This window comes from Rhopilema esculentum, chromosome 20, assembly GCF_057945365.1.
Source record: "Rhopilema esculentum isolate cy_ngs chromosome 20, ASM5794536v1, whole genome shotgun sequence".
Lineage (NCBI taxonomy): Eukaryota > Metazoa > Cnidaria > Scyphozoa > Rhizostomeae > Rhizostomatidae > Rhopilema > Rhopilema esculentum.
Genome location: NC_142834.1, coordinates 7,432,558 through 7,447,687, shown reverse-complemented (window position 1 = coordinate 7,447,687; position 15,130 = coordinate 7,432,558). Strand labels below are relative to the sequence as shown.

At 34.7% G+C, this 15,130-nt stretch overlaps 2 protein-coding genes across 8 annotated transcripts in view; one reads left to right on the top strand and one right to left on the bottom strand.

The window, feature by feature from the left end:
• LOC135687650 (NCK-interacting protein with SH3 domain) overlaps positions 1-15,130 on the bottom strand; it is an 82,386-nt gene that overhangs the window by 61,673 nt on the left and 5,583 nt on the right. For all 7 annotated transcript variants that reach the window (XM_089114654.1, XM_089114653.1, XM_089114652.1 and 4 more), the window contains exons 3-13: positions 14,798-15,126; positions 14,387-14,537; positions 14,111-14,237; positions 13,145-13,294; positions 12,584-12,670; positions 11,919-12,054; positions 11,099-11,179; positions 10,290-10,418; positions 9,854-9,946; positions 8,770-8,942; positions 5,371-8,157 (exon numbers count right to left, since the gene is read on the bottom strand). In XM_089114654.1, the coding sequence (XP_088970780.1) occupies positions 7,960-8,157; positions 8,770-8,942; positions 9,854-9,946; positions 10,290-10,418; positions 11,099-11,179; positions 11,919-12,054; positions 12,584-12,670; positions 13,145-13,294; positions 14,111-14,237; positions 14,387-14,537; positions 14,798-15,126 (1,654 nt within the window). In that variant the 3' untranslated portion in view covers positions 5,371-7,959. The remainder of the gene's footprint in view (positions 1-5,370; positions 8,158-8,769; positions 8,943-9,853; positions 9,947-10,289; positions 10,419-11,098; positions 11,180-11,918; positions 12,055-12,583; positions 12,671-13,144; positions 13,295-14,110; positions 14,238-14,386; positions 14,538-14,797; positions 15,127-15,130) is intronic.
• LOC135687652 (protein mono-ADP-ribosyltransferase PARP16) lies at positions 1,482-4,933 on the top strand. Its single transcript, XM_065204261.2, has 5 exons — positions 1,482-1,956; positions 2,198-2,335; positions 2,634-2,840; positions 3,194-3,495; positions 3,987-4,933. Exons 1-5 carry the CDS (start codon positions 1,771-1,773, stop codon positions 4,147-4,149), a joined length of 996 nt encoding a protein of 331 aa, XP_065060333.1. The 5' UTR covers positions 1,482-1,770; the 3' UTR covers positions 4,150-4,933.

Here is a 15,130-nt window from a genome sequence, read left to right as displayed (position 1 = left end):
TATCGCAACTAAAGGTTATCTGATCAGAAGATTCATCGTTACTAATTAAATGCCTTTTTCTGCTATTGGTCGAATTGAATTTTCACGTTGTTTCCATTTCGTTCGCGGTGTTGACTAGGAAAGTTTGTTGAAGATTTGAATATGGGAAATAAATTGACGCCAAATCCAAACCATTAATCGATTGCGCGTGCGCGAACTGGACAATGTTCAGTAGAGTGGCAAAACGACTGAACAATTTCTGTACAACATCAGTGAGCAAAAGAAATTTAATCCTGTGCACTGAACATTTTTGGCTGCCTTCAAAATCGACTGAACAACATTCAACATCGCTGAACAACACTGGACAAGGTGGCAAAACGACGCAACATTTACGCTGGACATTTGTCCAGTCCATGTTCAGTGAAAATGTCCAGTCGTTTTGCTGAGGCTTGAGATTTTAACCTGCCCCGATGTCTTTTTACTTAGCTGTTGCTTGAAGCTGGTCATGTTTTTCCCTAAGCACAAGCTATTGCTAAATGTAATAAATTTAAAAGTCCAAAAATTAGAGTTCACTAAGCGATTTGCTCTGTAATGTGAAGTAATGAAGAGGACATGCGTAGAACAAGGAAAGAGCAAGAAGACTTCAACCAAAGGTGGTGCACAGAAATTTCGTGAGGAAAAGCTGTGAGACTTAAAAAAGGATTCAGCTACGATACAAAGCTTTTTTTATCAAGCAAAAGCCACAAACGTCACAAAAAACAGCAGGGTCTTGCTTTTGCTCCTTTCAATAAACTCATACAAGTTATGGTAAATTTATTAGGCATATACTATCATAAGTCAAATGGCACCCAGCCCAACAGGTACTACACGATAATGGTGCTACACGATAAAATATCAACAGGGGTGCCCATGTTTTCTTTTTGGGGTTAGAAATTGACAAATCGATATTTTTGGGCTGCTGAAAATCATTGTGGTTTTCCGGAGGATTAAAAAATTATTTGTCACAAGTTGAGTGTGATAGAAGCTTTTCCACTTTAAATATATAAAGAACAGATTACGTGGTAATTTTTTGCAGCCAAACCTGGAGTTCTTAGAAAAACACCTGTTAGATGACATCTAGAACGATCACATTATCAACATATAAGTTACTGTATTTAGAAAGAAAGTCAAACCAATGAGTTAAAATTTTTGTTTATTTACTATTTAGTCAGCAAATGACTTATTCAACATGTTCTGTTAACCAGCATTCATCCATGCACACAATTACTGAATTTAAAAACTTGTTTTCCTTACAGACTAACATTTACTTGCATTTTCCGAGGAGTTTCTTATTTGCTATTTTTGTGGGCCGGTTTGATCAAAATTTGCCCGGGCCAAAAAAATTAGCCAGTTCGCCCCTGTACATGCCACAAGATTAATTTCGTATCCAACCATGTAGCCCCTATTATGTAGCCCCTAATATGTAGCCATGGATAACAGGAATTTCAAACGAGGCCACGCGAAACTGAGAACGACAAACACAAGCAAACCAACAACAACCGAAGTAAAATCCTAGAAAGAAGTTTCGAAACAATTTTTGCTTTGCTCCTGGTTTAAAGGTGTCTTAATTAGAATCTACGATGGCTTATATAGAAACCTTCAGTTCACCATAGAGTTTGTACCTGCAGCCTTTACGATCTCGAAATGAAAGGATCGTTCGGCGGAGGAAGCTTTGGATAGACCAACTAACTACATAGGTGGTAATTAAAAACAGGTGGTAATTAAAAGGCCCACATTATTTTTTGGGACAAAATGGAAGCAGCACTACAAGAAATTTACGAAGAGACTATTAATAAAATAAAAGAAGATCGTTCAGCCGCGGAATTTAAAATTGCAATGTTTTCTGCTGCGTTGTTAAGCTACAGGAAAAACTCATGTTTGTTGCCGTTCCCTCCAGCGTTCACGGAAAATGATGGAACAAAAAACATTCACAATGTGGTAAGCTGGAGGGTTTCAACTATTGTCATAACAGATAACTTTTTTGTAATTGTAGCTTTGCTTACTTAACATAATTACATGATGCACACTTAACAAAATTCAATGAAGTAAGTTTAATAAACATGCAGTTGAAAATGTCTTGCTCTTCCTGCCATTGATATGGCTTTAGCTAACACAATTGGGGTGTTCTTCTAAAAAAATCAAAACTAATAAAGAGCATTTTTCTTTACACTTTTTACAGGAAGATGTATTTAGTCAATTACCTTCAGTTCAAGAATTTATCAGTCACCCATCAAGGTTGTCAAGAGAAGCAGTAACCCTTCTTCATTGGATCATATCAGAAAGGTCATATGCAGTGGAGAGTTGCAAAGAGGATTTGGTAAACATTATTATATAAATTTATTAAAGTAAAAACCACCTGTAACTGCAGAAACCATCTAAATTTAGTTAGTTCTGACTTCTAACCATTTGGTTATCAAATACATTTAGAGCATTATGTTCCATAATTACCAAATGGCTAAATGACATCTCTTGTGCATGTCTTAGAATTACAAATTTATAGTTTAAGGTCCAAAACAGAGATTTGAGACAATTCCAGCTTTAGTTGACACTAATCTTGGTTGAAGAAAAGAGTATTTTTTACAGTGGTTATTTATAATGATTATCTTGTCATTTAGTTCAAGGAATTGGAGCAGAAGACTGGAAAGTCAAGCTTTTCCATCAAGCCTGATTATATGTTTGAAATAAAATACCTGAATTCATACAGCAGCAGAAAGTTTGATGAATATGGTCAAAGTTATAATATCAAATTTGGATATCATGGCAGTAGGCTTGATAACTTCTATTCCATTCTTCATAATGGACTACAAGTTCATATGACCAAGGTTAGTTTTTGCAATTCTCAAGCTTAATTTCACAATACCTTTATAAAAACCAATTTGCATTAACTCATGTCATTCAAGTAAATGATATGTTTTGATTTTTAATAATTGAGTAATTGTGCCATGCTTTTTCAACCCATTTATGGTTTTCTGGTTTTTAAGATATTCCACTTTAGTGTCCATTTAAGAGGAAACCATTACTGGTATGATTTCAACTGATATCTAATCCCACATTAAATCCATTTCTTTGGCATCAGATCTGTTCAAGGGAATTTAATCTGTTTGATAACCTTTTTCTTTGCACAAGCAATGCAGAGCCTTTTCAAACATTCAGTAATATTTTTCTTTTTATAAAGAATGCTCTCTTTGGAGAAGGAGTTTACTTGAGTGAGGATGTTGCTGTTACATTGCCCTATTCAAAAACTGGTGATATATGGAAACATTCAAGTTTCGGCCATCAGATGAGCTGTATAGCGGTTTGTGAAATTGTTGATCATCCGCTGGTAAAATGCAAGGTAAAGAATGGAAATCAATCAAGATCACGAGCAAAGGACACTCAAGCTGGTGATGTGCCAGAAAAGTATTTTGTTGTAACAAGCAGTGATTTATTAAGGCTGAAATATGTCTTGGTATTTTCAAAAAGAGTTTCTAAACAAAGGTATTTTGTCAACATTGTGCAAATGAGGCTTAATGTATATGTGTCTTAAATGTTATTTTTCGTTTGCAATATTCCCTAGTACTTATTTATTTGATAAGTCTGTTAGCTCTTTTGCAGAATGTTCCATTAGAAATAACTTTTTTGCTTTTAGAATTTGTTTATCAGGTTGTGTAAATTCTGTTGGACTTCACTGCTAATATATTAAGTAGCTTCAACCTTGTTATTTGGGAAAATTTCATAGGTATTTTAAAATATGCCTTGCTTCAGCCTAGTTTCTTAAACTTTGATCTCAGCCAAAATATTATCAGACCTAGACTTATTTTTTAGCAAATTGTTTTGATTTACAGTTTTCATATATTTTGCAGTTTTTTAAATCTATATCACGTTGTTTTTAAAATTCTGATAACACTGCATGATTCAGACAGCTCTGCATTTATTAATCTAAATAATAAGAACAAAGTTGTGACCCCCATAATCATTTTGTCTTCTAGAAGAAAAGGAGGATGGTGGGTAATCAGGAAGTACCCAGTAGCATCCATTCTATTTTTGTACGTCTTGTTTCTATTTCTGATGGGAATCTGGAAATCCAATCGGGTGCAAATGTTCTTCAGAAGATACTGGGTAGATAGATACTTTTCAGATCCAGATCACTGAAACATCTGTTCATGTTGTTAGCATCACCTAATTATGCAATAGAATTGTATGCAACAGTCTTAGAAAAATTTATTGTATTTAATATGTAAATGTATTTTTCGTGCTGAGTGTGGCAATAGATTTGATTTCATAGATCATCCTCCAGTAACCTCATTTCCTTCCAATAAAGTTGTATACTTTCATTTTTTTGCCATGTGCTTTTAAACTACCTAGTAGCCTTGAAATTCAAAGCTAAAAAATTGGGGTATCCTTTTTTCACAACGTCTGAAGAAAGCAGATTTTTAGATAAAAACCAGATTGAATAAAACAATTCAATTTTAATGTGAAGTTTGTCAAAGCCCATGGAAATGATATATAGTCATAATCAAAGCTGATGTGGAAACACCCACCGTAGTATTTTTTCTTTTTACCCCATCAATCTGCCAACGTACCTCATCAATCTACAACTTGCCTTGAAATAATCAAACTGCCCATACCATGACAAATAATGCCAGCATATTCTAAAGTGATAACAAAGCCTAAAACAAGGTTATACCCTGAAAACCTGCCTATGAACAGATTTTTAGTTCAAAAGTTATTTAAATCATTTCAGCAACTTAATATAGACTCTAAACGTTGCTAAGAGATAACAGGAAAACATGTATATTCATTTTTACTGAAGTTGCAAATCTACCACAATGTATATGTATAAAGATGTGCTAGAAGTAGAAGGCTACTGTTGTTTAATTTCTTGCATCATTTCCTAAATAAATTCTATTTGAAATGAGTGTTACAGCCAGATTAACTTGCTGAATTATTGCTACTTATTTTCTTACTGAACAGTGCCCAGCTTATTTTCGTAGAAGGGTTGGAGAGAATTCCCTAAATCTTAAGAATGATGTTATTGAATAGGCACATGTTATTTATGGTCGGTCTTTTGAACCATGGGGTCACTATAGCTTACTGTAGCCCACAAACCGGTCACTATAGCCCAGAAACATGGAAGTCTATTCCTAAGGTCTGCTAATGTTATTAAGGTTAAGGCCAAGGAAAACAAAGAATTGAATATACCATACCAAACTCCCTTGGTTTTCAAAGTTTTTCTGAAGAAGGTTATCAAAACTTGAAGGTATTGTCGAAACAGGCTTAAATAAGAAAAGGTGCACTCCAATTTGACCATTTTACATGACTTTGTTTAAGAAAAATTTTGGCAAGCAGAAGTTAAAAAACATAGTAACTTACCGGTCATTTAATTTCAATTGGTATTCAAGCTAACGGTCTGTGGATATTATGAGTTGAAACTCTCTTTTGCTTTAAATTAAATAATTGGCCAGGTAAACAAAAAATTTCTTTCACCCTCGTGTTGAAGAGATGGCGTCATTATTGATTTTCTAGGGGTCTGGGCTGAACCGCGGGAAAATTGAGTGGTGCTTGTAGAGCGCGGGCATCTAATAAAACGAACAAATAATTTGCAATACACGGCAAGGTAACGGCAAGAAGCGATTTTCTATTTAATTTTCCTGAATCTGTTGAAATAGTTGATGTTTAGTTTCAATGAGAATGGTTGGTAAAAATTATTGCCGGGACGAGCCTCTAATTTTGCATGGGCCACCATAATTTTCTCGGACCATCACCCTTTGCTTTCCACCTTTATCAAACCAGGTAAATATTCGAATCCTGGCTGGCCTGGCAAGCCAAAGATAACATCGCCCGATAATAACGTGTGACACAGCGCAACAAGAAAAGAAGACAGAATACGAAAAAATACCGTTTATGGCTTATAAAAGCAAACTTCTGATTATATATGCATACATTTTATTATCCTGACATGTGATCATGATGCAAAAGAAAATGAATATCCTACTCGAAAATAGCATATCATGAGAAATGCCTGAGTTAATACAATTGCTCTAGTTTGCTTTAGTCTGAACAACAAAAAGACGCAATGAAATTTTTCTTTAGCAGAGCTGCTTTTATTTTCCTACCATTTTTTGGTAACTCCCACTGCAGCTTCCAAACAATTTGTACGAAGTTCCATCCTTAATATTGCCATTGCTAATGACCCATCACTTCTAGTGCTCAATTTTACTATTGACTTGATATTTTCAACTATTTTAGCAGCGTTTGACCATTTACATTTCTGACCCTTAGACATTACTGACTAGTAAGAAACTCTCCGGTTTTGTCATGGATTTCCATAAAATTGAAATCTGGAGTCCTGCTTGAAAGAAAATTGGCACCAAAAAGCAACTATAAGGCACAAGTGTATAACGATTACTTAAATAAACTAACTTTTGGATTTTAAAGAAAGAGTGCAATGTAAGCTATGTTAACTTATTTTACTCCACGAGAAAAGGTCATATTGCTAATAGTGTAACAGCCTACGTTATATTAACTACCTGTGAAAATATACAAATACGTAAAGAACATATAAAATCGGCCATTACTGCTTCAGCACCAGCTTTCGGTCAATATGCAAAACGTATATTTTAAATTATGCACAAAATATTTTGAACATTGAATCTTAATGAGGTTCTGCCACTTGCCGAGGTACCGTATTTGCCCGATTCTTAGCCACCCTCGTTTGTAAGACGTCCTCTTTTTAAGCCGTCCTCTTTTGTAAGCCGTCCTCGTTTGCAAGCCGCTCTTGATTATAAACCACAGCAAAATATGCCAAAAACTTTTAGAAGCAGCGGCCTATATTCGAATAAATACGGTAGGTGCGGCGCGATACAGTAAAAGCAGCCAAGGCCTTGTACAAAATACTAAATTAACATCAGTCAAACATAAAACCCATTTCTTTTGCCTCGCGAACAAGCGTTGCATCTCATTCACAATCCTTGCCAAACATAAGTGAAACACCTCATATTAATAGAAAACCCATTGACTAAAAGCTTAGAAAAACTGTGAGAATTTTGTGAGGGTTTTCCAACATTTTTGGCAAGATTTGAACTGATCAAGTTTTTACCATACAAATTTAGCCAAAGACATGTTTAAAGCATTAAACGGGTTATTGTAACTCATTAACATTCATAGACACATATCTGATGAAAATACTTAAATTCAACTTCCATTCTCTACAAATATCTTAACTTACCTTCAACTATTTGGGAATCCTTACTACTACATTTCCCATTGCAAAACCAAAAGCACAAGCTAAATAACTAACGTGGCTAGAGATGAAAAAACCTAGCAAATCGTAAAAAAGTATAGACGTATTATAATACCTCCCAAATACACATAATCAACACATACGCGCGAAGAAATTGATCCCTGTTACGAAAAAATACTTCTTTGATATTGTTTGTGAATATGACTTCAGTATTGCCCGACAGGCTATATAACGTCATCAATTATTGCTTCTTAATATCAATACCACTATTTATACCTTTGGGTCGCTTACAAGCAAACCCTTTGCATGAACTTGCAGCATTCTTTGCTCTCCAATGATTTTTTAATGTTTCCCACATGTCACCCTTTTGAGAGTATTGTCTGAGTTACGCCACCCATGTCAGCTTGTTATGTGTGATTTTAAATTGCAACACTGAGTGGGTGGGGCAACAAGGGTAGGAGCTCCCATAAGTATTTTTGTATTGTATAGTATACTTTGTTAAACCCTTTGTATACTGTGTAAGAACCCATGCAATTCACGAAATGGGACATATTGTCAGCCAATTTAAATGAAGGCATGCTTAGATCCTTTGCTGTGCTTGTTCATTAGGTGCCTCATTTTTAAGCGTTTACGTTTGCTCCAAATTCGAGGAACATTTTAGAGAAGAAGAGCGTATTGTATTACACGCCTCGTAAATCTTGCAAAGACACTAAAAAATTCTAAATGAAAATAGGGAACAGCGTATTGAATTCCGAGCAAATATTCCTGACTATATACTTATCATCTTCGATTTCGCTTTCCTCATCAACCAGAATGCTGGTGAAACATTCGCCGAATTCGTTGCAGCGATGGCGATGCTCTCTATAGTTCGAGTTCGTAATTATGTCGTAAAATAACGACAGAAACTGTGTGCGAACCTAGGGAAAAATTGGGAACGAGTTGTTAGTGATGGGTTTGAAGAAAGTTAATTAAAAGACACTGAAAATCGATTGATGGAAGTCATGGCGGCGTCGAAACGAACCTGGAAACATCTTGATCTGAAACAGCTTCTTTTTATACGGACTTTTTGAAAAAAGGCTGTTACCTATAAACATCGTTTTAAGTTTTTTTATAGTAGGAGAACAAAAATTTTTGCATCGAATTGACATTTCTGATTCAACTAAGAGGAGTAAGCATTCGTGTCAACGAAAAGGAGGGTACATGAAGGGGTTTTTTGCGCTGCGAAGACAGTGTTCGATTATAGTTTTACAGTCTTGAATTGATCGGATGTCTTCTCTTGTATAACTTAGCTTAGGGGTGTCTTCTCTTCAACATTTTAGCCTCAATACGTTGACAATTACTTGATAAAATGCCTGACAGTCAAAAATTTTAAATTTTATAACTTTGAATTCTAAATAAAGCTTGGCGTCAAATAAGAGTTTCAAATGTCAAATCCAAAACAAGTTTTATCTGGTTTCAAGATTACCATGCTAAAATGACTTACGGTTTATTTTTCAAAATACATTGAAATCGAGTTTGGTTTGGCTTACCTTATCCCCGGGACAACGATCAGTGAATTGCCGCAAAATGATATCTATAAGCACCATCAGATCATTTGTGAAAAAAATATTCGATGTCTCTTTTTGCGAGAAGATGTCTTGCATCATCTTCAAAATAGAGGTGGGTTCCGGCTTATGATAATCAAATATTGCCACTGGATCATCTGAAAGAAATTTTTCTTTAATTCTTAAGTGCGAATAGCATTTTATACACATATTGCCAACTAGGATGAATGCCACTTGACGTACAAATGCCACAGAGAAGATGAAGACATGAGGCAGAAATGTGCTTAGGCAGGAAAGACGTGAGACAGGAATTCCTAGGCAGATGTTATTTTTACGCCGATACAAGGTGTATCAAGGGAAATCAGGTGAAAGAGGATCGGCTCTACCGCATGATAGGAATGTACATTTTCAAATCATCTTTTTCACCATGAACCAAGCTTTTAATAATCCTTATGTTTCAGGTATCATTTTAATTAGATATTAGGTTAATCAAATAAAGTAGACATTTTTGCTCTTTAATCCTCTTACAGACAAATTGTGATAGAAAGCACCGAACTATCAGCTAGCTAAACGGAAAAAGTTAAGTCTGTTTTCCAACTGACAAAAAAGCAGCATTAGCCAATGACCAATCAGCTTTTGAATATATTTTGTTAGGTTACATCAAACTCACAAGGTGCTGGCGAGATGAGTTTTAAAATTATTGCATAGAAGCGACAGGGCAAAAGAGAGATGAATACATAACGCAGCATTGCGGAAGAATAAAGAAAGAAAACTTCTTCAGCCCCCAAAATGTGAGAATTTCCTAGAAACATCTATCATCAACAACAAAGTTTAAACAGGAAGCAGTAATTCAGCATGACCGTGTCCATGATCCTGAAAGGCCCTGAAGAGAACAGATCTTGAAAACAAAACATTGAATAATAGCCTGGCGAAAAATCAGTTCTTATATAGATGTTTTATAAATGAAATACAAATTCAAATTCCGCCAAAAATGTCAAAATGGAAAGGAGATTGTAAAGTAAGAAGGATTAGTGGAATAATTTCAGTTCTCCATACTTGATCAACTTACCTTCTCTGTTCACCAGTAATAGAAGTTTTTCGGAAAATACTTTGAGGTCTGTTCGACAAGAAATAACTTTCAGAACTCTGTTTTCTGATGGATCTGAAAAATGGAAAAATCAAAGAAGATAAATACTCAGAGAGCACAGCCAAATTTAATAAACGTTAAATAATTCTGCATAAACTTAATGCTTATCAATCAACGTATCCAATTTTAAAAAAATTGATATACCATATTACGATATTGCTAAATATAAACCTCAACGAAGATAGTTATTAAAACCAACCGAAAATAATAAATTGTATCTTACCTAAACAGAAATCTTAATTACTGAAAAAGACATGCCAAAAATGGAGCGTGTATTGAATTTTGCTGCATTTGCTAAAGTAAAAAGAATTTTAAAATAAAAGGTTCTTATGACATTGTGGCATAAAGGTGTCTTTACCTTTCATGTGCTGGTTGAAGGACAGCAAGACGGATACAAGACTGTACGGTATTTGATCGTATTTATCATCAAGATGGGGTCGCTCTACGCAGTCGAACACAAATTCCAGGAATTCCTCGTTAAATTGTGCTGTTAGGAAAACAAATAAAGATATTCAAATGGTGGGCAATTAAAAGCACATTAATATCATTGGAGGGGACTGGGAGGAGCTAATTACACAATTTTGGAGCCAGGAATGTCTTGCTATAATTTCCCAAGGTGTGTCGAGCTCTAGATTCTTAAAGATTTAATGAATTGTTAATGAGCAAAGACTATTGCACATTTATACAAGAAAAGTTCACTAAGAAGCCCCCCTTCCCCGATAAGAAAAACTACCAAAGGCCTGTGTCTTTGCATCGAAGCACTTATCTGAAACCTAGGCTACATATGCTAAATGGGTCTCTCGATCGATTTTCTGTTCTGTCTTCTAGGCACTTGGGTGAAAAACCAGGTCAAATTTGATAGGGTAAAAGACGATACAGAACCCAGAATCACTTTTCTTTCATAGCCATCCAGCATGCAACACTCCTGGTCATTAGCAAGTGAAACTCTATTCTTCAACAAGTTAGAAATTGTATCAATAAATTCAATGAACAAATATGTCAATTGTGTAAACAAGTCTTTCATTGGCAGGGTTGAAATGTGATTCTCCCTACTCTCTATAAAATTTTAAAACAGTCCTAAGCTACTTGGTCAAACAAAAACAAAATTTTCAGTAAAGACCAAATCCATCTAAGCATAAAAGAAACTTTGGAGAAAATTCGACTTACCATATTGGTGTAAAGGAATGGCCTCGCCAGTAGAAAACAGCATAGTTAGAAGAAGAGCAATGTTGAGGAAGCTTGTAATATCTAGAACAAATACATTTTGAAAAATTAAATCACATAATACGAACATAAAATAGAGCCATACCAATATCCAAATAAAGCAATGTCTCTTGAAGTCTCTCTTTAATAGCACACTGTCTATAACATTAGCTAAAACTCATCATCAATATATAACATTAGCTGAACCAAAATTATAATATGTTACACTATCATTACTATGGTTATATTGGATGCGTTTATGATACACAGTTTGAACGTAATGCATAGCATACAGAGGTAATAAATTTGTGGCACTAACTTTTGAAATGCCAAAAAGCCTTGTTAAAAAGGGATCAAAATTCATAAAAAAATGTTAGTTAATGAAAATAGCCTTATGACAAATTTCACTGATGGTTCATTTCAAAATAAGGCATGGCAAGAAGAACTGACAATTTTTACTTTAGAGGTCGTTAGAGGTCTTTACTGCCGAATCAGAGAGGTCTTTAAGAAAATTACAACTATTTAAGGGAAAGGTTTAAGTAACCCAATTGTTTTGCTCACAATCAACATTACAGCCAATGAGATGACATCTGTAAAAATTATGATATACTTTAAGGACGTAAACTCGAAATCTATAAAAGCAGCAGCATTCTAGTCTGGTAAGCCTTAAAATCAAAGCGATGAGTATCTAAAACCCAAAGGAACACACAAAGGAATACCTAAAGGTGTACCAGAAAAGTCTAAGTTGAGAAGATTACGAAATCAACGTTTAAAGCACACTGACCTTTAACTTCCATTAGTTCTCTTGCCAGTTCCGTTGGTAACACCGTGCATAGCAACTGAGTAACAAAATCATAGCCGAGTTCACAACAACAACCAAAGGTTTGAATAAGTAAAACGCGAAGACCAGGTCGAGGTTCCTGCGATAGAGAATGGAAAGTCTGCTGGTAGTCATAGCTGGAAATAATCTATTTCAAAATGCTTGTTTGTTCTGCTAAAGGAATCTGGAAACCTTTATAACGAAAAATCATATTTAAAAAGAACCTATGTTCAATGATTTTTAACAAGCCAATGCTTGAAAATTTACTTTCAGTCAGAGACCTATAATACAGGTTTTTGTTAAGTCTGGAATACCGGGCTTTTTGCCAACGTATTTTGTAAATTGTATGTGCTAAACATGATATTTTATCTATTTTATGTTATATTTTACGTAATATGTTAGATGTAAATAGAACATGATTATTCTTAATAGTTTTCTAGCTCAAGAAATAAAGAATAACAATGTGTGCAATTTTACATAAACATCCCTTAATAATTGATTTCTTACAATATAAACATAAAATGGTACAAATACTGGTGCAATGCAAAAGTGCTCCATTGATATCAAATAATAATAAATAATCACATTAAACAATTAAAAATCGACTTGGAAAGAAAGAAGTGAATTACCATCTGATAATAAACAACCAAATCATTTAGAAAATGGTAGTCATCTTCACAAAGAAGCTTGGACGATACAGCTTTATCCATCCCTGCCTGAAAAATCGATGAACGATCACAATGGCATGAAGTCTGTCTAGCAAAACCTCATTAGATTTTACGCAGGCAGAAAAACGATGCAGGAAACAAATAAATCTTATATAAGGCAGAATATTAACAAAATAAAGCGAAGAGCATGCAAAACAACAATAAACTGAAAATTATCTTAAAAAATCAACAGAGGAAAGTTTAGGGTGTTATTAGGATAAGACAAAGCATGAGACAGGAAATTGGTATTCCAGGATTGTTTAACAGATAGATGTTATGATTATTAAATCTGGGTCGTAAAGTTTCCTTGATCGGCTGAATTACCAAAATTTGATTTTTCAGTACCATCGGTTGATAAATCTTACAAAATTGCCAACAAAATATTTCGATTATGGTAGATTTCAAAAAAAAAATTCTAAAAAAACTGTTAAAGAATATATACGTGATAACATTTTAATGCGAGTAGAAAAACAAGCGCCATACCAACAGCTTAAGCAGTTTGGTAAGCAATTTTTCGATGATATGATAATCCTCATGCAATGCCCAGCTTCTTTGTTGGGAGTCATCTTTTCGCTTTGAAAGATCTTCAAGAATAACACGGAGTTCATCTTCAGGGCCAAAGACTATATCTTCCTGCAAGAGCATTCCCATTTTCATTATCAATAGACTCAAGAATCAAACTGGTATATCAGATTCAAGAATCAGACTCAAGAATATTAGGCTGGTATTTCATTTGTTCACAATTAAGGCATTAGACAAAGAGAGGAGCAGAATTTAAATAAAGTTTTTGCAATTAGCTGATCATATTAGGGAAATAGAATATCTGCCAGAGACCACCAAGAAAAGGCTCAACTGTAGCATGCAGTGTAAAAGTAGATGAAAATAGTTGAAATAGCACTTAAATAGTTCAAAATAATACGATTCTATCAGTGTTTTCGTAATATATTCACCTAAATCTGGTAATGATGCTGTAGTTCGGAGCCATGAGCATTAAGGTACATCAGTCTGATAACGAAGCCATATGTAGTTTCGGAATCATGATCAAAGTATTTATAGTTTCCTTCTTAATAAATGGCACCAAAAAGCAGGAACATATTCCACAAGCTTTTGTGAAAATTCATCCCTTAATTATACCTTAAAGATTTTGCTTCCTTGGCAATCATGGCTTTAAAAAATCGATTCTGTCAAATCTAAACCTTCTATTAATCGATTTTCAATTCAACTGTAGCTCCCAGATTTTATCCTCATTAATGGAATTTTTTTTTAAAAATTAGCTGCAGGGGCAAGCATTTTTTGTATAAATAGGAAGAAAATAGCCTATTTTTAAATTGATGGAAAATCCCTGGAGTTGGAGGGGCAATTGGCCTCTAGCTAGAATATTAGCAGTGGCTATGTCATGATACAGACAATATTGGAATTCTATTGAAGAAAGGATTTCATCTAACTTACCACTGGAAACTGTGGCAAATCTCCCACAACTTTCTGCAATAATTCAGATAAAGCAGGAACCCCTTCCATAATACCTTCAAGAACGCAGGTGACAACTTTTTGGGATTTTTTCTTGTCCAAGTTAAACCTATTAAAGATAAAAGAAAGGAAACGTGGTAACAAAAAGTATTATCATGAGGTGAAATAGGCTGCAAAAAATGAGAAAAGCATGCATCTGCAATAAAAGATGAAAGAACAAAAATAGCATAAAATATTTATTAAAGCATTAGCCTATACCTTCCCATGACCTTTGAAGCTATGTTCATACCAAGTCCGTTTGGCACGGTCAATGAAGATACATGATCTTTGCTGCATTTTTCCATAATAGGACCTTTATTATATCCAAGAGTTATGCTGTTTTGTAATTCTTTGTTGTTCTTCCCAGTCTCTGCAAATGATTTTCAAATGACATACTTACAAAACATAAGTTAACAGTTGCAAAAGATGCATATTTCAAAAGAAGGAAACTGCACATGGAAACGTTCCCCAGCAACCATTGGACACCTCTGTCAAACTAAGAGTCATCACTGATACAAGATCACATCATTGCATGCCTAATATGTTTTGTTTTTTGTGTGTAGGAGAAAAAGTGCATCAAATGCAAAAATATCTAGCTATTTTTATGAATGATGGGTGGGAGTTAAGCACCTGATGATGAACGGGACAAAGATGGTGGCTCTGGAGCTTTTCTTCTATCTCTAAGGGACTTTGATTGTGTTCTTCCTGAAATCAATCTTGGAGGGTTTGGTGCCTGTCTTTTTGGTTGATCTGGAAGGTCCATGAAGACATACTGTTCTTCACCTATCTTATCTTTACTTTCTTGCTTTACAGGAGAGGTGTTTGGATCTTTGAATCCATTTTTCTCATAGTTCGTCTGCACTGGCAGCTGGGAAATTTCAGAAGAACTCTTTGCAGAGTTTTCATTTCCATCGACTGACTTGTCATCAACAACATTCTGCCGATGAGATATCAGCTTTCTGA